This window comes from Vipera ursinii (genome assembly GCF_947247035.1).
Source record: "Vipera ursinii genome assembly, chromosome: 8".
In the NCBI taxonomy this organism is placed as follows: Eukaryota; Metazoa; Chordata; class Lepidosauria; order Squamata; family Viperidae; genus Vipera; species Vipera ursinii.
The window spans coordinates 21,727,144-21,751,592 of record NC_139519.1 but is presented as its reverse complement, the minus strand read 5'-3'; the positions used below and the strand labels follow the sequence as shown (position 1 = coordinate 21,751,592).

Sequence of the window (24,449 nt, the reverse complement as noted above, 5' to 3'; positions counted from 1 at the left end):
TGCCCCGTCTGCTCTGAACGGGAGGCCAGAAATCAAGATACTTAGATGCAGTCAGTACTTTTCGTGCCCAGAATAAACCAACATGTCCTACTTATGATCTCCAGAGTTATGGGCGCCTGGATCATTCTCTCGAAAACGTTATCCGCTGCTTTTATGTGAAACATGCGTGGAGGGAGGGAGGGGCATGGAAGGAGGGCAGAAAAAGCTTTTAGGCTGAATAATTGAATGCCAAAGGAACAAATGGTGCTTTTATTCCGGGTGGCAAGAAAAACACGCCGGCATCGGGCAAGTCCTCACCCCGGTCACCCTGCATAAAGCTGGCCTATTGTTCCCTTCTCGGCCTCTTCCTGATCCATCTGCACGGCTTTGGTGGCAGGGCTGCTAATTCCCGAGATAGCTTGTCCTTCTCCATTCGTCAGGGCCCTCTTCCCACCCTGCTTTTAAATTCTCAGGACTGCAGGGTAGAAATGTCGCTTCTGCACGCCTTCAAAGTGTGACGGGGAGAACTTTTAACAGAAGGCTTCGCTTGAAACGCCTTCTCTGACCCATTTCAACCCAGAAACGGGGAACTTGCATTCAACTTGCATTGTTTGTATTGTTTTAATTCGCCCTGTAAACCGCCCTGAGTCCTTCGGGAATAGGGCGGTATATGTAAAATCAATTAAATAAATAAACAATAAACAAATAAAAAGATGGCTGGTTTTTTCCCCCCCCTATTTCTGTGGAGAGTTTTGCCCTGAACTTCTGACTCAAAAGAGCAGGCAGTGGGTGCCGCACGCAGAGCTGTTTTCTGGCTGGGGTGAAGCAAAGAGTTATTTCTTATCATCATTTGCACGGATTCCTGGGGAGGGAGGGGCAGACAAGCAGACGCAGTCTCAAAGCCTTGCAGTCCCTAATCCCCAGACAGACGGAGTGTCTTTTAACCCAGCTGGGTTCCGCAGGACATATGGGTTGTGACCATTGGCTATCCCAAAATTGCTTTTTTCCAAAAGGCAACTGGATTTTCTTGATGTTTTTTCCCCCCTCTGAAAACGTTTCGCTTCTCGTTCAGGAGGCTTCTTCGGTTCTTGGATGAGAAGCAAAAGGTACTCAAAGGAAAAAAAAAAATCCAAGCCTTTGGGACAACCATCGCCTGGATGATTGAGAATCTCCGCAGACAGATGACCACTGGCTACTTTTTAAGTCTCTAGGTGGCTGCCCCAAAGAAAGAGGGAGCACAACATTTTGCTAAGCCTTGTAATGGGGAATAAATAAAACCCAAAGGACGAGGCTGACACTGCAACGCAGAACTTTTAAGCTACAGGAAAACTGTTTAAACCGGGCTTCTCCAGTGTAGGAGTTGCAACTTATACTTCGAAGCTGCAACGTCTAAAAACGTCAGGAAGGCGAAAGTTTAGTTTTTAGTTTAGTTTAGTTTTTATTAAATTTTTATACCGCCCTTCTCCCTAGGGACTCAGGGCGGTGAACAGGGCAAATGATAAAAGTACAAAACTACAAAAGTTAAAATAGAATTAAATTAACGCTCAGGATTAAAGAACAAAGCTCTGAATCGAAAGAAATACTGTATCCGTTGGAAGGACAGCTCCTTGGAACGTGCCAAGCAGAAAGTTTGCTGCTAACATAAAATCCAAATCAGTTCTTTATTACAATCAAGGATCAGAAGGTACACACAGCAAAAATAGCAATGCAGACCGGATACATTTCATTTCAGAAGAAACAGCCTACTGACACGTACATAGAATATTTAAAACAAAGTAATATTTGATAAACAAGGTCTCCATTCTATTTCTGCTCTAATTATCAGATTTCTGTCCTCAGAAGTAGACTTCTGAAAGCCGCGGACACAGTAAGGAGTAACATTTTAACCCAAAAGTCAAAATCATTCAGACTTACCTGGGTAGACCACCAAGGTCCCACTCGGAGCAGATATAAGGCCCGGGGCGCAGAATCACCCAAAGTCCTACTTCTTCCGCCATCCTAAGAAAAGCCCTAGAGAAGCAAATGGGAAATGGCAAAACCACTGCAAAGGCAGAGCAATCTCGAATTTAGCTCAAAATAGCAATCACAATTGCACTTAGACTTATATACTGCTTCATTGTGCTTGACAGCCCCTCTCTAAGCAGTTCACAGAGTCAGCCTATCTCTTCCCAACAAGCCGGGTCCTCACTTTACTGACCTCGGAAGGATGGAAGGCTGAGTCAACCCTGAGCAGGTCAGGATCAAACTGCTGGCAGTCGGCAGAGTTAGCCAGCATTGCTGCATTCTAACCACTGCGCCACCAGGGCTCAAAAACCAACTTTATCTAAAGACCTAGTTGCAGAATGTAGGGATTATTAAAAAGGAGCCACAAAATTTCCCCACCAACTAAGTTCCGTCAAAGGTTTGGCAGAGTTTGCCAAAGTTATAGCTATCAAGGCTCAAATGTCGTTCTCTCTCTCTCTCTCTCCATCAGGATCTTATGCTGATGGCCGTGTAGATATTTTATTGAAATATTACTTGCATTTATACATCTCAAAACAGTGTACATAATGCTCTTCCCCTGATCATTTTTTATTACGATCGACAGCACAAAGAACCTCCTGTGTATCTGATTTCCGGCTCAAACCCATCTCCTCACGATTTTGCTTACACAAAGCATCCCCTCCTTTTCGCAGCGCTGTACAAGGATGAGAAATTCAGCCTAGGCAAATCTGATATCGGAAGAAAGAAAACCGATTTTTAGGGGGCTGGATTTCTTTCGTAAAGAAAAGGCAGATCCCCTGATACATACTGTAGATCCAAGTCTCCGCTGAAGTCGAATCTCCCTCTGACGGCCTCATGAAGGTTCCAAGGGACATACCTGGAACAGGGCAGTGAATAAAGATCTCCCAAACGAAGGCACACGACAAACCCAATTTTAAGACTTTGTTCGGGAAATCCCCACGATCCTTAAGCAAATGCCAGGTTTCTTAATTTAATTTAATTTAATTTATTGAGATTTCTATACCGCCCTTCTCCCAAAGGGACTCAGGGCGGTTCACAGGGCGTAAATATAAAATGACAATACAAAAATTAAAAGACAATTAAATCAATGCCCAAGTTAAAACAAGAATAATAAAACAAACCAATAAAAACCCATATACCCCCATCAGGCCAGACCCGCTAGTTCAAATAGATGGGTCTTCAACCCGCGACGGAAGGATCGGAGGTCTTAAGAGAACCAATGGCTTGCTACGGGTACGGTTTCTGGCGGAAACCAGAAATAAATGCTAGGTTTTGGCCCAAATGTGCTAAAAGGCGTTTGTGGGATGGCAGGACAGCTGCAAACAGCTATAAATGCAACCTGGTTGCTTAGCGCCCGATGTGTGGTCACGTGACTGTGGGATTCCCCCCAACCATGGACGCTACCGAACCTGGGTTGTAAAGTAACCCCTGTCAATGCTGCTAACATCGGAAGTTTTTGTACTGACCACAGATGGAGATGCAGCCATTTTCTTCTTTTTGCTTTTAGCGTTAGATGATGCTGGGGGGGGGGGGAGAGGAATGTGCATGAGAGCCTAGCTAGACATAATAACACTGAACCTAGCGTGAGAACCAAGGTTGTTGAAATAAGAGATGATAAAGAATTGGCCAGGCTGGAGAGCTGAAGGGGAAGCCCGTGCGCTTCAAACGAATTGGGGAATGTGATTTAGGACCGTCAACTGGAGGAGGGAATTGTGCTTCGATGCTATGTGCCCAGGGGAGGGGAATTTAATTTTTGGCTTCGATTATGTTCGTGCCGATGCTATGCTACTCAAATAAAGATTCTTTGAGGTAAACGATGCCTCAAAGTTCTTTGAAGAGTTTCATCTGTCGGAACCGTCACACACACACACACACACACACACACACACACACACACACACACACAAATGTCAGAACTTTGAGTGGCCACTAAGCAACATGTCGTACGTCAAGGGCTACCTATACTCCAACAGAGTTGGCAATGAGGCCAAGCTGAGGGGGCTACGAAAGAGACAAGCCTTACGTTGTGAGGGTGTTCAGGCCACAGGCCTTCATCTTGACCAAGCGGTCCTTCCAATATTCTCGGGGGATGCGGAAATAGTGCAATGAGCCGCCGAGGATGCGAAAGGGCTTCTCCTCCAGCAGGAACTGGGAGTGTTTGGCTTGCAAGCCCAGCACTCGGCCCCAGAACCGCATAGGAATTATGTTCGTCAAGCTGAACCTGAAGAAGAAGGAAGGAAAAGGATAACGGTAGCAGAGCCGGCTGGAGCGTCAGTTGAACCCAGTGGTTAAGGCAAACAGGCTAGAAAGTGGGAGACCGTGAGTTCTAGTTCCGCCTTAGTGATTGAAAGCCAACTGGGTGACTTTGGGGCCAACTGACAGGAGACCGTAAGTTGTAGTCCTGGCCTTAGGCATGAAAGCCAGTTTCACGCCTAAGGCAGGACTAGAACTCCCGGTCTCCTGGTGATGGGCCCAAAGTTACTCAGACAGCTTTTGTGTATAAAGTGGAACTAGAACTCCCGGTCTTCTGGTGATTGGCCCAAAGTTACTCAGACAGCTTTCGTGCATAAGGTGGAACTAGAACTCCCAATCTACTGGTGATCGGCCCAAAGTTACTCGACAGCTTTCGTGTATAAAGTGGAACTAGAACTCCAAGTCTTCTGGTGATTGGCCCAAAGTCACCCGTCCACCTAGCTTTCATACCTGTTTTGCCTCTTCTCTCCTATATTTAACCCATTTCATGGGGCAGGGCTGTAACCTCTCTTCTTCTGTCTTTCTTTACCCTTCTCCAAGTTCATCTTTCCAAAGAAAGAATCTTTTCTATTTCTCCTTCAGCACCCATGATTGAACTTTGGAAATTCTCCTTTACTTCATCAGTTTGAATGCTGCCTGCTTTATTCTGGATCTTGGGGGGGGGGAGGAGGAACCACCGCTTTCAGGAGGAAATCTTCAACCCAGATTTGAAAACCCTGAAAAAGGTAACTTAGCAGACAGCGGAAAATGGGACGTTGCAAAATGATGGGTCTCTGCAGGTGTGCCGATGCACAGCCTGCTTTCAGAGATAAATGTTTAAAATGTTCCAAGTAGTCTGCGACGCCATTCTGGCAGCGCCAAGCTGTGTCGTCAAGCAAGAAGCAAATATAAAGAGGCACAGAGAATCCGGAATTCTGCCATGCTCTGTTTCCTTAACCAACAAAACACTTGGCTTTTTCCCCACCCCCGTTTTCGTAACACAAAACCAACGAACCAGAGGAAAAAAGAATATGATTTCTGATACCTGCCTATTTACAATAACTGGATAAAAATGGCCATAATCCAAAGAATTTCATCCAGGCTGTCTGTTTCCCTCTGTGGGCTTTTGTACTTTTAAGCACACTTGTGTTCAACTTATTATTATCTGAAGTTGCTGTGGCAGCCCTACAGAGACTCTAGGAACTGGGAATGCTAGTTTATCTATCTATCAGTGTGATGGGGACACGTTTTAGCAGGGATCTGGGGGCATCTTGTCACCAAGCTGGTGAAAACAATACCCACCAGGACTGCTAAAGGAGAAGCTGAACTTTTTCCCTGTTCCTAGAAAGGTGTTTTTGTCATTGATATCTTATTCCTCCATTAGGGAAACAACGTGCCATTGCTCATGAGAAAGAGAGGAAAAACAAGGAGGTGACAAGGTTAGGAATCTCACACGTGGCTTTCTTGAACTTCCTTGAGCTTCCCAGATTCTGGGACCTGAAGCTAAACAGTTCTACAGAAAGTAGGCAACATCCAGATGTTGTAGACTTCCAGCTCCAGAGCTGCTCAGCAAATGGCCTTGCTGGCTGAGGAATTCTGGGAATTGAAGTCCACACCTCTGCAAGCTGTCCAGGCTGGGAATCTCTGCTATACTGCAAAGAACCATGAATGATGAATGACAACAATTTCAGGGGGGGAGGGGAGATTCCTAGGGGCCGGTAGACAAATCATAGTTTAAGATGAAGAAGCAAAACTCTTGCCAATAGAAGCTGTAGGAAAAAAGCGGCCGGTTAACATGGTAGAGCTGACAGCCCAGTTTAAGGATGTAAATGTTCTGAATTACAACAGAACAACAAGGTAACTAGATATAAAAGTTGCAGTGGTTGACTCTACACTTAAGACAGAAACTTCATATCACATCATAACTATAGGTTTCTGAAAGAACACGCAGGCGGTGATAATACTTCCTGGAAAAAGAATCCAGAATAAATCCTGCATGGATGAACAAGAAGGGAACTATTTTTATTCAAGACACCTCCTCTTTGTAGCCAACATTTAGTCCACTGTGAAGGCCAATGTTCTTGGCATTGAGGCTTACCTGCTCCAAGCAGATTTTGAGCCAGCAGGCCAACCTAATAATTCACAGTATTTGTACATGGCTTCCTATCTTTCAAGGTCTGTAGGATTCCCAAGCATTGCAAAATCATTAAAAAATGCTGAATAGAATAGAAAATAGAATAGAATAGAATAGAATAGAATAGAATAGAATAGAATAGAATAGAATAGAATAGAATAGAACAGAATAGAACAGAATAGAATAATGAAAGAACAGAATAGAATAGAAAATATAGAATAGAACAGAATAGAATAGAATAATGAAAGAATAGAATAGAATAGAAAAAATAGAATAGAATAGAATAGAATAGAATAGAATAGAATAGAATAGAATAGAATAGAATAGAATAGAATAGAATAGAATAGAATGTTTTTATTGTCACTGGGTAACTCACAACGAAATTAAGTGCTGTCCACAGAGCACACGACACACAAGTAAAAACCACAAATAAGAACATACATTATATACACACATCCTTCACATTCTATTCACCGTTGTGCTGCCCCGAAGCAGAAACAGTGTGGTAACAAGATCCAGCTTTGAAATTTTGAGATATCCTAGACAGCTTAGAGGCAAGATATGGGATGACTGACAGAGACCTATCATCTCTCAGAGAACTTAATAGATACAGATTCATCTCTTTCACCTGTAAGCACCAAGGTCACCCGTGTTTCTATTAAGTCCAACACAAAACTGATTTACAGCATCAGCAGCGTGTCTTCCTTCGCCCATTACTTTGTTATGATAGGCGAGGAATGGATTTCTTATTTGCCTGCTTACTTAAAGTCTTTTAAATCATAGCCAGCTTGACATGGCCTTGCTCTGTGCCATCCTTTCTTTATTTGAAGAACTGCCGGGGAAATTCTTCCCTAGGGACTAACTGATTCAGCGTGGCAGACACATACACATAGACACAAGTGCCTCCCCTAGGCGTTTCAGTGTTCCCAATTTCAGCTTTTCCAAATGAGAGGCAACACACCCACGCACACACTCCCACCAGCTGCCCCAAAATGTCAATTTGTAGACATCGCTTTTTCCTCCCCCACCCCCCAAGTCATCTTTGATCTTCCTCCAGATTTAATTTGCATCATTTGCTCTGCCTAATCTAATGAGAACATCTTTCTTAGAAGTCACCCAGGTCTCTAACCAAGCTATGAAAGAAAAAAAACCCATACATCACATCTTTAAAATATACTATAAATTGACAACGTTCATCAGGGTTTAGTTTGGGATGGCTTTTTCTTTTTTACGCATTAATTGCCCGGTTGTGTACATAAAACAGTAGCCAAATCAAACAGAACAACATATGCGTGTAAATTTCTCTGAACGTCCGTTCTGGGGAAAAAAAATATTTTTCTGCTTTAACCAGTTGAAGATTACTGCTAAATCTGCCAAAAAAGCACTTCTGAAAGTGCCTCTTCCAAATCAAATCCTAAGCCCTGTACAGATAGTCCTCGGCTTACGACAGCTCACTTAATAACCGTTCAAAGTTACAACGGCACTGGGGGAAAAAATGACTTATGACCGTTTTTCAGACTTACGACCGTTGCAGCATCCCTGGGGTCATGTGATCAAAATGGAGTCCCTCGGCAACTGACTCATATTTATGACGGTCGCAGTGTCCTGGGGTCCCCTTTTGCAACCTTTGGTCAAGCCACATTAATGGGGGAAGACCAGACTCACTTAACAACCATGTTACTAACCGAACAGCTGTGGTGATTCCCCCCGAACAGATGAGCTGAGGCAAAAAAATGGGGCAAAAAAATCACTTAACAAACGTCTCAGTTAGCGGGAGAATTTTTGTGGCCCGTAAGTTGAGGACTACATGCAATCTAGTGTTTTGCAGAAGGCACTACTGCCAAGGGCCTAACATGACCTTAATGTTTAATTCAATCCTAGGACAGATTAACTCGATATACCTTCCAATGAGAGGGCTCCTCAAACCCTTTGCCCCACTGACCTCAAGCTTTACTTTTTATCCAGCTTTAAGAGGGAGGCAGCTAATCAGTGCCATGACTTTAGAAGGGCATTCATCCTAGGAAGAGGATGCACCAGCAAGCAGAAACACAAACAGGTTGGAAGGCAAGCGCAGAAGAGGAGAGCATTTAAAAAGTGCTTTCTTACAGATGCTGGAGTTAAATCTTCTAGCGCACGTATCACTAGAAGAGAAAGGAGCTAGGAGGAAAAGCCGATCCATCAGGATGCACCAATTTGGGTCATAACGGGACAACAGATGGCCCACTGCTTTCCTCTGATCTGTTAGGACTACTACACCTCCCATCAATCCTAGCCTGCAGGCTAACAGCAAGGGAATGAGTGTAGTTGTGATCCTTAATTATCAAGAGAATGAAGGTTGGTTTTCCGCAGTTTAAAAATCTATCCCTTCTTCGTAGTTATCTATTCTTTATAATAATAAAGTTATGAAGAATATATAGCTTTTATATTCACCTAAACGGGTGCATTTACCCCCACTAATGATCTGATCGGCTACTGGACATTTGATGGGAATTTTGAATGTGTCTGTCATGAACTTTTTTTTTTAAATTCCATTTATATCCCGCCCTTCTCCGAAGACTCAGGGCGGGCGGCTTACAAGCTTAGTTAGCAGTAGCCTTCATTCTATGTATATGCCTGCTTATTAGGGCTTTCACACACACCCCCAAGCGGCATTATTACAAAGTCAGCTTAATTGCCCCCAACAATCTGGGTCCTCATTTTACCTACCTGGGAAGGATGGAAGGCTGAGTCAACCTTGAGCCTGGTGGGATGCGAACCTGCACTAATTGCAGGCAGCTGGTGTTACTTAAGGAGGCATTAGCCCACTGCTCCACCAAGGCTCATGAACTGAGGCTGGAAGGCAGACGTGAAATTATTTTCATACTAATATTTTTTTTTGTTTATGGTCACAATACATCAGACTATGTTTTGTGTTTCTAGTACATTTTTTTTTAGAAAACCCACAGGAAACACCAATAGCCCAACATGGAAGGCTCAAGGTGAAAGAAAAGTTAACTAGGTGTGAAACTAATTATGACACTCAATTAAGAATTACTCTACCAGGAAGATGGCCCTTGACTGGCACTTCATGATGGATGCCCTGCTTCTGTCTCCCACTATTTGGCCACGGAGAAGGAAGTAATTAAAACACAATTTAAAATATACACATCTGCTATTCAGCTCTACGAAAAATTGTATTAGACCTTATAAAGCTTGGGGAAAAAATCCTCAGAGTGGCAGCCTTCAAAATTAGTCGTTTATTTAACAACTTGCAAGCAAATGAACAGGCTGGATCACTTTTCCAAATCAATTTTTACTATAGCCATAAGACTGTCATAAGGGAATACGATAAAGCCCTTAAAAGGAAGCCCACATAAAGGATATAAAAATTGTGAATTTAAATGAGTTATAAAAAGCTATAAGGCATAAAAGATGCACAAATTGAATACCTGCTTTAACAACTGAGAAAAGAGCATAAAAAGTTAGCAAGCGGAAAACTATTAGTATTAAGTTTCAGAGTGCCCTAATACAGCCAACCAGCAGATGCACACTGAAATCTAGTGTATACCGTTGAGTCCTCAAGCCTAAACCAGAAGCCATCCACTGATAAATTTAAGAGTGCTGCTGCAGAGAATCTGGCCATATTATATGTTGTAGCAGGACTGACATCTGAAATCAACAGGATGGTGTAAAATTACCTGGCGCGCCTTGTGTATTTGTGTAGTAGTGGTAAGATGAGATTGGCATGAATGTTGCTACAGTACAAACACCAGACGTGTTCAGATTCAACAGTGTCTTTCTTTTACCAGCAAAAAACTACCATGGCATTAATTCCCAGAAGACTGTGGCTTTCTTTCGTTTGCAAACAATATGAGATTTTTTTTTTCATTCTCAGCAAATTGCATGAACTGATTTATAAAACAACACCAGATTTATCTAAGTAAGCAGGTGATGAAGCATGCAGTGCTGGCCATCCAATAGACATGAAGGAACTGGGGAAAATGCACATAGCAACTTTAGCCAGTCATCCTTTCTCAGCTCAGCCTACCTCACATGGCTGTTGTTGTGGGGGAAACAGGAGGCAAGTGTATTAGTGTTAGGTTTGCTGCAGGAAAGCCAGTTTGGTGAAGATGCTATAGGTTAGAAACCAGGAGGTTATGAGTTCAAGTGCTGTCTTAGGCATGAAAGTAGGCTGGGTGACTTTGGGCCAATCACCAGGAGGTGGTGAATGCTAGTTCCGCCATAGATATGAATGCCAGCTGGGTGACTTTGGACAAATCGCTAGGAGACTCTGAGTTCTAGTCCTGCCTTAGTATGAAAGCTGGCTAGGTGACTTTGGGCCAATCACTCTGTCTCTCAGCCTAACTTTCCTCACAGGGTTGTTTTGTGGGGAAAATAGGAGGAAGGAGGAGTACGAAGAACTTTGGCAGCCTTGAGTTACCTATAAAGTAATACAGGAAGGATAAAGATCTAATAAAGAAATAAAGACAGGATGAAAATCTATTATTGCTATGATTGTTAATAATTATTATTATTAAGAGTAGGAACTCTTAAAGAGGCAGGCGGTGCACTAACTTGTCCAATTTCTCCTGTGATGCAACCATCCCTTATTTGTGCTAGTGAACGCATCTCCTTTGCAACCGAAGGTCAACAGAAAACAAACAGCTCGTGGCCTGCAGTTAAGGCACTACTAAGCCGTCATCCGGCCAAGGCAGCCTGCAAGGCTTACCCAGCAGATTTGTGGCTCTTTCTGGTAAAATGGCAGGTGGGAGGAAAGAGGGGTGGGGGTGTCTACCCCAAATCGCCATATGACCCAGGATGGATCGGAGCGTGCCCTCTCTTTCTGACATCCTCTCCTGGTATCTTGGTGTGGACTAATGCTCTTTGGTGGAGCAGTGGACTAATGCCTCCTTAAGTAACACCAGCTGCCTGCAATTATTGCAGGTTCGCATCCCACCAGGCTCAAGGTTGACTCAGCCTTCCATCCTTCCCAGGTAGGTAAAATGAGGACCCAGATTGTTGGGGGCAATAAGCTGACTTTGTAATAATGCCGCTTGGGGCTGTGTGCGAAAGCCCTAATAAGCAGGCATATCCATAGAATGAAGGCTACTGCTAAGCTTGTAAGCCGCCCTGAGTCTTCGGAGAAGGGCGGGATATAAATGGAATTAAAATAAATAAAAAAATAAATATCTCAAGCGTGGACCCGGCTGGCATCGTCCCAAAGTCCATGCCAAATTTGCGACGGGCACCTTCAGACGTGCCCACCTGGCTGTGGGTGGGATGAGGGGTTCCAAAGGGAAGCTGGAAAGCTGCTTAAGGAGAAGAAGAAAAAAAATAAAACTTTTTTTTTTGAGGGGGGGGCGAAGTCTGCCGCCTTAACAAAAGCGTAGCTGTGCGCCTGTCTGTGTGTCTCGGTGGGTGTCTGTTTGTGGGTGAAAGTGTATGTTCCTGCAAAGTCCGAGCAGGGCAGATGCTGTTGGGGATGGAGGGTCCCCTTTGCAACTGGGGGGGGGGGCTGGGGGGGTGCCTCTCCTAAGGGAACGAGGTTTAAGTTTAAGTTTAAGTTTTATTAAATTTTTATACCGCCCTTCTCCCGAAGGACTCAGGGCGGTGAACAGGGCATATAATAAAAATACAAAAGTACAAAAGTTAAAAAAGAATTAAATTATTGCCCAAAATAAAACAATAAGAATATACAAATAATTAAAACCCTAAATTGACTCCCCATCAGGCCAGGCCAGCTTGTTCGAATAAATGGGTCTTTAACCCGCGCCGGAAGGAGCGGAGATCCGAGGTGGGGGTGGAATGGGGAGGGAAGGGGATAGTTCGTCCTTTCCCCCCCCCCCCGCCGCCTATCTTCTTGCTCTGCCCCGCCGGCTGTGGATGATGGGCCTTGTGGTTGGCAGGTCGGCCGAGGAGCGGCGGGGGATGATGGGGGCTGCCTCCGTGGCGGGGGAGGGGGGCCTAGGAGAAGAGGGAGGAGCCGCGGGGAAGGAGCTTCGGGGCGCGGATGATGGGTAGGGGAGTCCTCGGGAAGATGGGCTTGGCAGCGGCCGGGGGAGCGGAGGGGAGGGGGGGGTCCCCCGAGGGGGCGGGGCCAGAACGCGGCCTGGGGGGGCGGGGCGATCCGGTCACGCCCCCTTGCCTCACCTGCGGACGGCGACGGCGGCCAGCAGCAGCACCAGGAGGCCCGCCAGCAGCCGGCGACGGCGGCGGCCCGCGCAGCTCCACATGGCCGAGGGCGCCCGGACAGCTCTGGCCCGTCCAGCCCGGCCGCCGCTCCGGCTCCCACGCACGGGCGCCCCGTTACGGGCGGAGGCGCCTCCCATTGGAGGAGGGCCGGCGCGGCGCGGCGCCGCCATTGGCCCAGGGCGGGGGAGGCGGGCGCTCCGCCGCGCGGGGCGGCACCCGGCCCTTCGCGCTCATTGGCCGCCGCCGCCGCCGCTCCGCCGCCCCGCCCCGACGGCTCACCTGTGGCCCGGCGCAGCGCTCCTCGCATGCTCAGGAGCCGTCTCGCGCGGCGCTGAAAGTCCCCGAAGGGAAGTAACCAAGAATTGGCTCCCCGTTTTCAGGATGGCGGTTATAAGCATAACGCCGACTGCATCGCCTCTCCCTAATCGTATCATCCAATCTCTAATCCAGCGTTTCCCAACCTTAGGAACTTGAAGATGCGTGGACTTCAACTCCCAGAATTCCCCAGCCAGCTATGCTGGCTGGGGAATTCTGGGAGTTGAAGTCCACGCATCTTCAAGTTCCTAAGGTTGGGAAACGCTGCTCTAATCTACTGCTAAGCTTGTAAGCCGCCCTGAGTCTTCGGAGAAGGGCGGGATATAAATGGAATTAAAATAAAAAAATAAAAAATAAAATAATCCTTCCGATCCAATCATCAGGCGCATAAATCATTTTTTCCCCTTGTCGTTCACTTCCTTCTTGCCCTTTTCTTTGGTTTCGTTCCCTCCTCTTTTTTTACTTTGTATTGATTTTAAGTTGTGACGGTGTTTATATTCCTTAAAAAAGCAATTCATACCAAAAAAAACAACAACCGTCATTGAATTGAATGAACCTTTATTGTCAAAGTACAACCATGTATACACTGAGATTGGCTGAGCCTCCCTTCGTGCTTCCACCCCCCCAACTCACAGTAACACAAACCCTCCATCTTATTACACCTTGTGAGCTTATTGCACAATGCACCTGCCTCACAAGTCAATCATGCATAAAGTTTATAAAATTATTTCCCGTTCAAAAGCCTAACAGCCCATGGATAAAAGCTTTTCTTCAGCCTGTTGGTGCAGCTGGCTATACTCCTGTATCTCCTACCCGATGGTAGGAGAGTAAAGAGATACTGACCAGGATGTGAGTCGTCCCTGAGAATTTTCCTCACTCTTCCAAAGCAGCGGGCCCTGGCGAGGTCATCCAGTGGTGTCAGAGGACAGCCCACAATGTCTTGTGCTGAGCTCACCACCCTCTGTAATGCCTTCCTATCCACGGCTGTCAGACCAGCATACCAAACCACAATACCATATGAGAGGACGCTCTCTATAGTAGACTGGAGGGTCATTAGCCGTTGTTCTACCTTGTTCTTCCGCAAGACCCTGAGAAAGTGAAGCCTCTGTTGGGCCTTTCTGGCCACCTGGGTTGTATTAACTTTCTAGGTCATACACGGTATACACACAAAAAAAAGATTTTTGCACAGTACAGGCAGTCAACTTACAATGCTCAAAGTTGCGACGCCACTGGAAAAAGTGACTTAAGACCCTTTCTCACAGTTGCCACCTTTGCAGCCTCCCCAGGGTCACATGTTCAAAATCCGGAGGTTTGGCAACTGACTCATATTTATGACGGTTGCAGTGCCCCAGGTCATGTGATTCCCCCTTTTGTGACCTTCTGACAAGCAAAGTCAAGGGGGGGAGAAGCCAGATTCACTTCACAACCGTGTTACTAACAACTGCAGTGATTCGTTTAACAGCGGTGGTGAGAAAGGATGTGAAATGGGGCAAAACTCACTTAACAAAGGTCTCACTCAGCAGCAACAGAATTTTTGGGCTCAACTGTTGTCATAAGTTGAGGGCTACCTCCATTGATTTATTTCCCCCAGGGAATTATTTTGTGTGTGTGTGTCTCTGTTTGGAAATAGAATGGAGAAATAGAATGGAGACCTTGTTTATCAAATATTACTTTGTTTTAAATATTCTATGTACGTGTCAGTAGGCTGTTTCTTCTGAAATGAAATGTATCCGGTCTGCATTGCTATTTTTGCTGTCAACCATTCCCCCTCCTTCTTGGAGTGTCCGCCGGTGGTGAGGTCAAAAAAGTCAAAAGGGATTCCGTGATGGGATTCAGAAGCCAGCTCTCTTTCAGGAGCATCGAGAAGGTGGGGTGGGATAAATCTTCTCCCCAAACGAGACAAAAACGGAGCAGATGCGAAAGACAGAAATCACGAGACGTTTATTGATTCCAACATTCGGAAGGAAATAATCAGCGGGGTGGTTTTTTTTAAGTTCATTCTGAGCAAGATTCGTTTAACCTGTACGGTGTTTTTTTTAAAAAAAAAAACTTGTAATTTTACATTTTAAATTGCAGGTGGTGTAGTACGCCTTATTTTCACTGTGATGCTTCTGACGCGAATAAACAAGTTCGTTTGGGCTGGGGGCTTTTAGGGAAGCACGTCATCGTTGGCTTTTCCGTGGCCAGCTAGTAGGCCAAAAGTAGAAAAATCAGGTTCCTACCATTGACTCACCAAGAGCATGGCAAGATCATCTCTCCATGTTAAAGACTGAAAAAAAAGTGATTTTTTTAAAAATCTCCTTTGGGAAACAACTCACTTTTCTGCAGAGATGTTTTTAAGAAGAAAATAAGCAGATTCCGCAGCCTAGGCTAAATCCGGAAGGGATCCGGTTCTTCCCAGGAGATGAAGGCTGATGCAGAACTCCCCACGTGGAGAAATTTCAACTGGGCGCTGAGAGGCAGATGGTCAGCGCTGGCACTTTGTGGACAAAAGGCTCTATTGAGACCCACCCCGCCCCTGTTCATGCTTTTCCAGCTCTGCCAGGCTGTGCCCGTCACAAAATCTGGGGGTTTAGGTCAGGGAGACAGCTGAGAAAAACGCATCGCCTTCTCCTCTTCCTAGCCGGGTGTCCCCAAAGCAGCTGCTATCATGCCGAGGCCGATGACCCGTTCTGGACGCTCACGCCTGTAACAGAGACCTCGCTACGATCATCTTCATGATTTCATTGGTTCCTACAGACCACAAAGATGAAAACGGAGATGTGTTGGTTAGCAAATGGCAGAATGGCGTGGGTGCAGAAGAGATACCCAAAGGCAGGAAATCCAAATTTAGCATCCTGTGAAACTGCCAGCTCTTGACAGGCAGTCCTTGCCTTACGACCGTATTTGAGACTGAAAAATAAGGTTGTAGGTTGTAAAGCGGGTCACCATGTGACCGGACCTGCTTTTACAATCCCTTTTTGTAGTGGTGGTGAAACCAACCTACTGTTGTAGCAAAAATGTCACAAATTTTTAGTTTCCCGTTAATATTTAAGTTTAACATTTAATAATTTATAATTTCCAAGTTTTAAATGACCACAATTCCCTTTATCGCAATTCATCACAAAATGTAACACTCAGAATACACATCTTATTCTAAAACAAATTCTAAAAACTAATTAGGCCATTGACTGTCTATAAAGATTGAATGTTAAAATAACCAGGATATGTATAAACTAAAAATTATTATTATCAAATTATTGATGAATGTAAGAAAGTTATTTCTATTTAATTGATATAATAAGAATTGTATTAGTTTAAACATGAGACAGTAAATACTAAGGGGAAAAGAGAGGACATACTTAATGGAGTAGTTTGAGACTTGTACTAAAGATATTTTGTATGTAATTGAATTATCGATCAACTCAGCTGCCACGTTGCTTTTTAAATGTTTCAATGTAAAGCTAGAAAACCAATAAAACTTTTTTTAAAAAAAATGTCATAAATCAGATGCATGGGACTGTGAGATGCTGCAAATGGCTGTCAATGAGTGACAGTTGCCAAGCACCCAAATTGTGGTCCACGGAGGCGGAGGGAGCAATGCTGAAACTTCCAAATATATTCATAAATCCCTTTCCCGGGGTGCGGGGGCTCCATTGTAACTTTGACCAGTTGCTAAAAGGACTACCCGGTAATCCAATTTAGTATATAAATTACGTTAAATGTTCACCTTTTCTTCTAAGCCGTTCCTTGCTTGATTGACCGCAAGGAAATTCCTAAGTACAGGTGAACAAAACAAAAATAGCAAATTTTTAAAGTACAGTAAATTCCTGAATGCAATAACATTTTCTCTGATGCTCACAAACTCTCAGATAAGGTGAGATAGTTAAGTGAGAATTGGCAAGCATGAGAAAAAATGTTACTGCATTTCAAAATTTACTATACTTAGGAATTTACTATTTTTACTCTTTTGTTCTGTGTGACTGGTCCGTCGGCCTGGCTTTTGCTACTCTGCACAGCAGGGGTCTTCAAACTCGGCCCTTTTATGACTTGTGGACTTCAATTCCCAGAATTCCTCAGCCAGTCCACAAGTCATAAAAGGGCCGAGTTTGAAGACCCCTGCTGTACACTCAGTGTGTGTGTGTGTGTGTGTGTGTGTCTGTGTGTGTAACTAGCAGCAGCAGTTTTAAAGCATGTTTTCTCAAGTCACACAAAACAATTGATGTGCGAAGGACTTGATCGGAAACAGAGAACACCCACAGAGTCCAATATACAACTCAAGTTGCATTTAAATGGGCTCGGCGTACATCAGGGAGATCCAGACAGCGCGCAAGAGTGGCTGTGCTTGTGTCAATCCAACTCACAGCAACTGCATGTTGTCAGCAGCCGGGGCCAAACTCCCAGGAAATGCCCCACAACCTACCTTCCAAAATCTGGTGGACCCTGATGTCTCGCACAAACTGTTGCACAGCGTAATCCTTCAAGTAGCCGTATCCACCGTGCATCTGTAGAGCTTGATTGCAGATCTACAAGGAAGAGGAGAAACCCAGTGAAAACTCAGGAGCCAGAAAATCCTGGCTTTCCCAAGAAGAGGCACACTAAGGTCTAGAAACTTAAGAGGGGAAAGCATGCGGAGACGGTCAGAAGTGAAAATGAAGCTGTGAGAATTTACAGGTGGTCCTCAGCTTAATAACCACACCCGGGACTAGAATTCCCATTGCTAAGCGGCTGGGGTGTGGAGCATCCAATTTTTACAACCTTTTTTTTGGCCAGTTAAGTCAACCACTGTGGTTGTTAAGGGAATCATGAAATCCTTAAGCGAATCCAGGTGGCAAATGCTGCAAGCATGAGGGGCGAGGCACCAAAATTTGGTTTCCTGTAACTGTGAAGAGACTGCAATTGTCATAAGTGCAAAGACCGGTCACGAACCACCTTTTTCATTGCTGTTGCAATTTCCAATGGTCGCTAAACAAATCGTCACAAGTCAAAACCCAGCGGTAACCTCTAAAACTGCAATGCACACAGCCCAACAGTTAGATGTAGTATATATGTATAACAAGGGAATCTTTTTTCCAGAAATGGGGATTGGATGGCTGTCCAGATGTTCCTGAATCCTATTCCGGATGGACAATTTTCAGGAACGCTGGGAGTTGTAGTTTACAATGTCTAGGCAGCATTCAGACCCTGGAGTGTGTGCATTTCTCAATGAAAGTGCAAGGCTGCCCTCTAGTGGCTGAATGAAGGAATTTGGAGATAATATGGAACAGGGGTCTGCAACCTTGACCACTTTAAGACTTGTGGACTTCAGCTCCCAGAATTCCTCAGCCAGCTGTGCTGGCTGAGGAATTCTGGGAGCTGAAGTCCATAAGTCTTAAAGAGTGGTCAAGGTTGCAGACCGGACACAGAATCATACGGTTGGTCAAACGGTTGTCCCGTCTCTTTTTGAAAACCTCTAGTGATGGGAGTATCCACAATTCCAAGGGGCAAGTTATTCCATTAATTAACTGCTCACGGCAAATCATAATTAAATATTAATAAAATTAATAACAAATGCCAGTGACTTTTAGGGGACATATTGCACTTCTTTTTCAATGGACACCCCGGGCTCTTTCAGGCAGAAAGAACCTCAGGTAGTCATCCTTGATGGAGAACCTAGCAGCCCAACATGTAGGTTTTCTTTCAAGGACACACAAAGGGACTTTACTTACCGCAAAGCACTCATCGGTGGCAAAGAGCTTGGCCATGGAGCACAAAGCTACCGCATCATGCCGCTGTTCCTGCAGAGCTCGAGCGGCGTTGCGCACCATCAGACGGGCAGCCACTAACCGGGTTGCCATCTGGGCCAGCTGGAACTGGAGATACTTGACAAGGAGACACAGGAAGCAGGTAAATCCTCACCCGTCCCATTAAACCATGATTAAATGAGAGTTGGTTGAGCTGGCTGGGCTCATCCATTCCCCTAAGCCAGGAGCGGTGTATTCCCGATGATGGTCAGCACAAACCACATCCTAGGCCCAGTCTCCCTGATCTTTTAGGCTTGACGGGGGGGGGGGGAAATGTTGGGAAACGGCTAAAGTCTGCTATCACAACGTGGCTGTGATGGTGGAGGTAACTCAGTCAAAAGCACCCATTTTGCAGAAGTAAAACTTGGGGATTGCTTTGATCCTCTTTGCTGGAGAGACGGGCGCATTTCCAGCTGGAGTGCTCCAGATAGCTTAGGATTTCCCGAGGCTTTGCTGAAAAGGCAGCTGATGCTGGATGCTATAAATCAGACGTGTCCCACTTGACGACGTCTGGACTTCAACTCCCCGAATCCCCCAGGCAGAAGTCTAAGGCGCCCTAGGATGCCACTGCAACGCACCTGATTGGTGGCTAAGAGCTCCCCAAACTGCTTGCGGACATTAAGATGCTCTCGAGCCAGGAGAACTGAAGCGTGGGCAGCCCCCAAGGAACAGGACGCTGGCGAAGAAACCAAATGGAGCCTCTAAGCCACAGATTCCCTCCGACTCCGGTTGGTACCCCATCGTATCTTTCTTACCGATATTAATTCTCCCTCCGTTGAGGCCCTGCATGGCAATTTTGAACCCCAGGCCTTCCTCTCCTAGTCGGTTGGCAACCGGGACAGCGCAGTCTTCAAAGATGACCGCCCGCGTTGGTTGTGAATTCCAGCCCACCTGCAGGAGAACAGACACCTCTGGACTGATGCTCCAGGTGGCCCCACCCAAGCCAGGAGATGCGAGAGCCCACCGGCTTTCTTACTTTCTTCTCCTTTTTGCCAAAAGTCAAGCCGGGAGCTCCTTTCTCCAGCACCAGGCAGGAGATGCCCTTGGGACCTGCCCCTCCCGTGCGGCACATCACCACGTAGAGGTCAGCAGCGCCACCGCCGCTGATGAAAGCCTGGGAGAAGACAAGCAGAAGTTGTAAGAGGTGCGTTGCTGTGTGGGTTTCTCTGGTGGAGAAGCCTCAGAAAGGATCCAGTAGCTAACCCAAACATTCATGACAGTGAAGACAATCAACCAGTGGAACAGCCTGCCTCCAGAAATCGTGGGAGCTCCATCACTGGAGGTTTTTAAGAAGAGACTAGACATTCACCTGTCTGAGATGGTATAGCTTGAGCACGGGCTAGACTAGAAGACCTCCAAGGTCCCTTCCAGCTCTATTCCTATTCTATTCCTATTCTATTCCATTCCATTCCATTCCATTCCATATTTTCTATTCTATTCTATTCTATTCTATTCTATTCTATTCTATTCTATTCTATTCTATTCTATTCTATTCTATTCTATTCTATTCCATTCCATTCCATTCCATTCCATTCCATTCCATTCCCCTATTCCCTGTCCCGTCCCATCCCATCCACGAGTCATCAAAGAGCCAAGGTGGCCTACCCCTGGGTTAGCTGGAAAAGAGACTTCCAGAATTCGTCAGATTTGCTCTTTGGCAGCTGTCATGTCAGAGGGGGAAAGGGGTACCTTGGAGCCGTTGAGAATGTACACGTCGCCGCGTTTCTTGGCCGAAGTTAGCAAAGAAGCCGCATCGCTTCCGCTTCCTAGTGAGGAAGTGACAATTCAGAATATGGAATTGCATCAGGCAATTCCTGCTCTGATTCCCCTTTTCTCTCTCATCGCCCGTCAATTCAAAGCTCTCACTCCCCAAAAGAGATTCTCTCTTATGCTCAGTTCCTCCACCCTCACCCTCCGTCTAAAAGCAAAGGGATAATCCTTAGATTCGAACCCAGTTCTTTAGGAATGAGCCCTAAAAATCCTGGTGTACCTCCAGAGCACTGCCATCACTGGCCAGACAGATTTTCCAAGAGCCAGGAAAGGACACCGTTACCTCACCTGGCTCTGTCAAGCAATAGGAGGCAAATTTTTCCATGCTGCAAAGGGAAGGGCAGAATTTCAGCCGCTGTTCCTCGTTCCCAAAGGTGTCGATCATCCAAGCACACATGCTGCAGCAGAGAAAGAAACCAAGCCAGGTGCCTGTGAGTTCTAGTGCTGCCTTAGGCGTGAAAACCGACTGGGTGACATTGGGCCAATCACCAGGAGCCTGTAAGTTCTAGTGCTGCCTTAGGCATGAAAGCCAACTGGGCGACATTGGGCCAATCACCAGGAGCCTGAGAGTTCTAGTCCTGCCTTAGGCATGAAGGCCGACTAGGCGACACTGGGCCAATCACCAGCAGCCTGTGAGTTCTAGTCCTGCCTTAGGCATGAAAGCCGACTGGGCGACATTGGGCCAATCACCAGCAACCTGTGAGTTCTAGTCCTGCCTTAGGCATGAAAGCCGACTGGGTGACATTAGGCCAATCACCAGGAGCCTGTAAGTTCTAGTGCTGCCTTAGGCATGAAAGCCGACTGGGCGACATTGGGCCAATCACCAGGAGCCTGAGAGTTCTAGTCCTGCCTTAGGCATGAAGGCCGACTAGGCGACATTGGGCCAATCACCAGCAGCCTGTGAGTTCTAGTCCTGCCTTAGGCATGAAAGCCGACTGGGCGACATTGGGCCAATCACCAGCAACCTGTGAGTTCTAGTCCTGCCTTAGGCATGAAAGCCGACTGGGTGACATTAGGCCAATCACCAGGAGCCTGTAAGTTCTAGTGCTGCCTTAGGCATGAAAGCCGACTGGGCGACATTGGGCCAATCACCAGGAGCCTGAGAGTTCTAGTCCTGCCTTAGGCATCAAAGGAGACTGGGTGACTTTGGGCCAGTCCCTTTCTCCCAGTCCAGGGTAGTTGTAGTGAGGGAAATAGGAAAAGAAAAGAGTATTAGATAAACTCACTGCCTTGAATAATTCATAAAGTCATAAAGGCAGTCTAAAAAAAACTAATACATAAATAACATTTAAAAAACACAGATTATAAATGTAGACAAACACACACACACACCCCAACCACCCTTCAACTGGACAAACCTCCAGGCTGCTGGACCCACCCAGAAGGCCCCAGTGTGAAGACTGAAGCCACAGCACAAACTCACTTGTGGATGCTGATGTAAGCCGTGGTGCTGACGCAGCCGGTCGACAGAGCCTCAAAGATGATGGAGGTGTCAAGTCGGGAGAGTCCGGAGCCCCCCACGTCTGGCTTCACGTAGATGCCCCCAAACCCCAGCTGAGCCGCCTTCCGGAGTGTTTCCACTGGGAATATTTCCTGTCAATGCCGAAGACCAGAGGGAAATGGGGTCGTGTCCACGGAAAGAACTTTCTCAGCTCGTTTCCGGTGCTTTGGCAACCTGACGTGTGCTTCCCCAAAGCATCACGGAATAAGTATTTGAATTGAAATTGTGAATCGGAACAATTTCCCAGCCGCTTTCCTCCCGTGGAAGGAAAGCCTCTGCAAAAACAGAAGGATTTCTGGGGTTGCAGAGATGTAAATAAGGGCGACATTTGGAGCATAAAACATTTTCTCCCTTGCCACTTTTTCCAGATCCTTAATGCTGCATTAGCCCAGTTTTTGGGGCCACTTTAAGCTGGATACACTTCAACTGCAAGAATTCCCCAGCCAGCGGGGGAATTCTGGGAGCTGAAGTCCACCCATCTTAAAGTGGCAAAGGTGGAGAAACATTGCATTAGCCTAAAGAAAGTTGCCTTCCACTGAGTAAGAAAATTTATTGACTGAGCTCACTAGTACTTACGTCAGCCTTGTTTAACTAGATTTGCAACACCTATTGTAATTGGGTTGACCTCGACTGATCTTGAATTTTTTTTTTAGCATGGATAGGCTTGCTTTGTGCTCGGAAAGGAGACCACTAAGAAATCCCAAAACAACAGAATACGGTAGCCTATCAAAAACGTCCCACAAAGCACCAAAAATCAGCATGCATCTTTTTGCCAAGAAAGTAACACAGTTGTTTGTGTCCTTACGACCTGTAGGACCTTTTTCCTTGAGTTATGAATCCCATTTGTTCCAGGCAAGCCATCGGTAGTGTCAGCAGACCCAGAAGAGGCCAGGTAGGCTAAGGGCTTTTTCAAGACAAGCAGTAATTCTCCAAGATTTATACATGATCTATTTTTCAGTTCTCCCTGCTGCTAACCCCAGTGATTTAGCTGAGGACTATGTTCACCCAAGGCAAAGTGTTCCTTTTTTTTAACAAACTAGCTCAAGAAAATAATTTCTGGTTGGTTAACTGTCAACCTTGCCAGGGACTCAAACTGTGCAATCCTCAGCTTGATTTTCTAAGGAGTCTGAAATCAGGCCTCTCACCTGTTCGTCCCACTCAGCCATGTGTGGGGCCATCTCCTTGGCAGCAAAGTCGAAAGCCACTTTCTGAAACTCCTGCTGTTCTTCCGTCAGACCCATAGCAGCTGGGGGGGGGGGAGAGAATCAGCTCACCAAAGTGGAAAGCAGGAAAGAAAATAGGGGTTGGGGGAGAAGAGAAACCCCAACTCTGAGAATTGAGGAACCCTCTTGGCTGAGAAGCAAAACATTTTCAAAGAAAACACCAAGAAAATCCAGTTGCCTTTTGGGGAAAAAAGCAGTTTTGGGACAATCATGACTTGGATGATTGGGAATCTCCGTAGACAACCCCAAACTCCTTTTTGTTCCTTCACTCCCATCCCTCCCTCCCTTTTTTCCCTTCCTCCCTCCTTTCCTCCTTCTCGCTGTCATTTCCTTCCTTCCTTCCTTCCTTCCTTCCTTCCTTCCTTCCTTCCTTCCTTCCTTCCTTCCTTCCTTCCTTCCTTCCTTTCCTCCTTCCTTCCCCTTCCCAAAGGGGAGTTATTTTGAGTTTTTTTCTCACACTTCTCCCTTTTTTAAAAAAGTAACCTTTTGTGCCCCTTAACGTTTCACCCCAACTTTCTCCAAATCCAGCTCTCTATCCTATGCAATAAAACCTTGCTATGGGGACCAGATCTGGAGGTCCCTCCTGGAAGAAGGAGGACATGAGAGTTAACATTCCCGCTTTGAGCCGAAATTCCACAGGTGAAGCCTCATCCGTCCCAAGAATGGCTTGACCACCCGGCTCCCCATGGGTTTCAAGCAGGCAGAAGCGCCTGAAAGAGCCAAGAGGCTCTTTCCCACCAAGGTTGCCCCCCATCCCTGGGCGAACAGCTGCCAAGCCTCGGAGCCTTCCTCCCACAGCCCAACCGCCCTTCCCCAGCCCGACGCCCTCCAACGTTGGGGCTACCAACGCCACCAGGGCAGTCTACGGATGATGGGAACTGTAGTCCAACTCAACCGGGGAGTAAGGGGCAGGGGCTCCGGGTTCGGGAAAAGGCTGCAGCGGGGCACTGCCAGCCACTTGCAAGCACGACCTGTTGGATTTCCGCCCGCAGCACCAGGCAAGCCAAGGCTGGCACAGTTTTTTTTTTCAAAGGCAAGGAAGGTCGAGAGGGGCTCCTTTCTGCCCCGTTCACCCCATCTTTCCCCCCCCCTGGAGCCTTACGGTCGATGCAGGAGGCGACCCCCCTGCGCCCCCAGGCTGCCCTCGGCGCAGCGCCCGGCAGCCGGAGCCCCAACCTCAAACAGCCCCTCCAAGCCATGGCAAGCGGCTCCCCCACTCCGCCAGCCTCCAGCTGAGGCATGGGCGGCCGCGTGGCCTTCTGGGCGTCGAAGTCCGCGACCCGCCCGCACGCACTCCGTCTTCTATCGGGTAAGTCCTTCCCCGAAGACTACCAGTCCCGAAAGCACCCGCGGCGAGC

General features: G+C 46.5%; 2 protein-coding genes across 2 annotated transcripts in view; both read right to left on the bottom strand.

Moving 5' to 3' along the window:
* Positions 1-12,612, bottom strand: part of LOC310643919 (beta-galactosidase-1-like protein 2) — a 35,978-nt gene extending 23,366 nt beyond the window's left edge. Inside the window, exons 1-4 of the mRNA XM_083368617.1 lie at positions 12,479-12,612; positions 4,007-4,204; positions 2,771-2,839; positions 1,894-1,989 (exon numbers count right to left, since the gene is read on the bottom strand). Of these exons, the coding sequence (XP_083224743.1) occupies positions 1,894-1,989; positions 2,771-2,839; positions 4,007-4,204; positions 12,479-12,561 (446 nt within the window). The 5' untranslated portion in view covers positions 12,562-12,612. The remainder of the gene's footprint in view (positions 1-1,893; positions 1,990-2,770; positions 2,840-4,006; positions 4,205-12,478) is intronic.
* A 2,145-nt stretch (positions 12,613-14,757) lies between these two features.
* Positions 14,758-24,347, bottom strand: ACAD8 (acyl-CoA dehydrogenase family member 8). Its single transcript, XM_083368424.1, has 11 exons — positions 24,194-24,347; positions 23,014-23,114; positions 21,791-21,960; positions 20,656-20,765; positions 20,287-20,363; positions 19,574-19,711; positions 19,353-19,488; positions 19,176-19,273; positions 18,523-18,675; positions 17,238-17,340; positions 14,758-15,568 (listed from the first exon to the last, which is right to left on the bottom strand). Exons 1-11 carry the CDS (start codon positions 24,330-24,332, stop codon positions 15,516-15,518), a joined length of 1,278 nt encoding a protein of 425 aa, XP_083224550.1. The 5' UTR covers positions 24,333-24,347; the 3' UTR covers positions 14,758-15,515.
* Between the last annotated feature and the right edge of the window lie 102 nt (positions 24,348-24,449).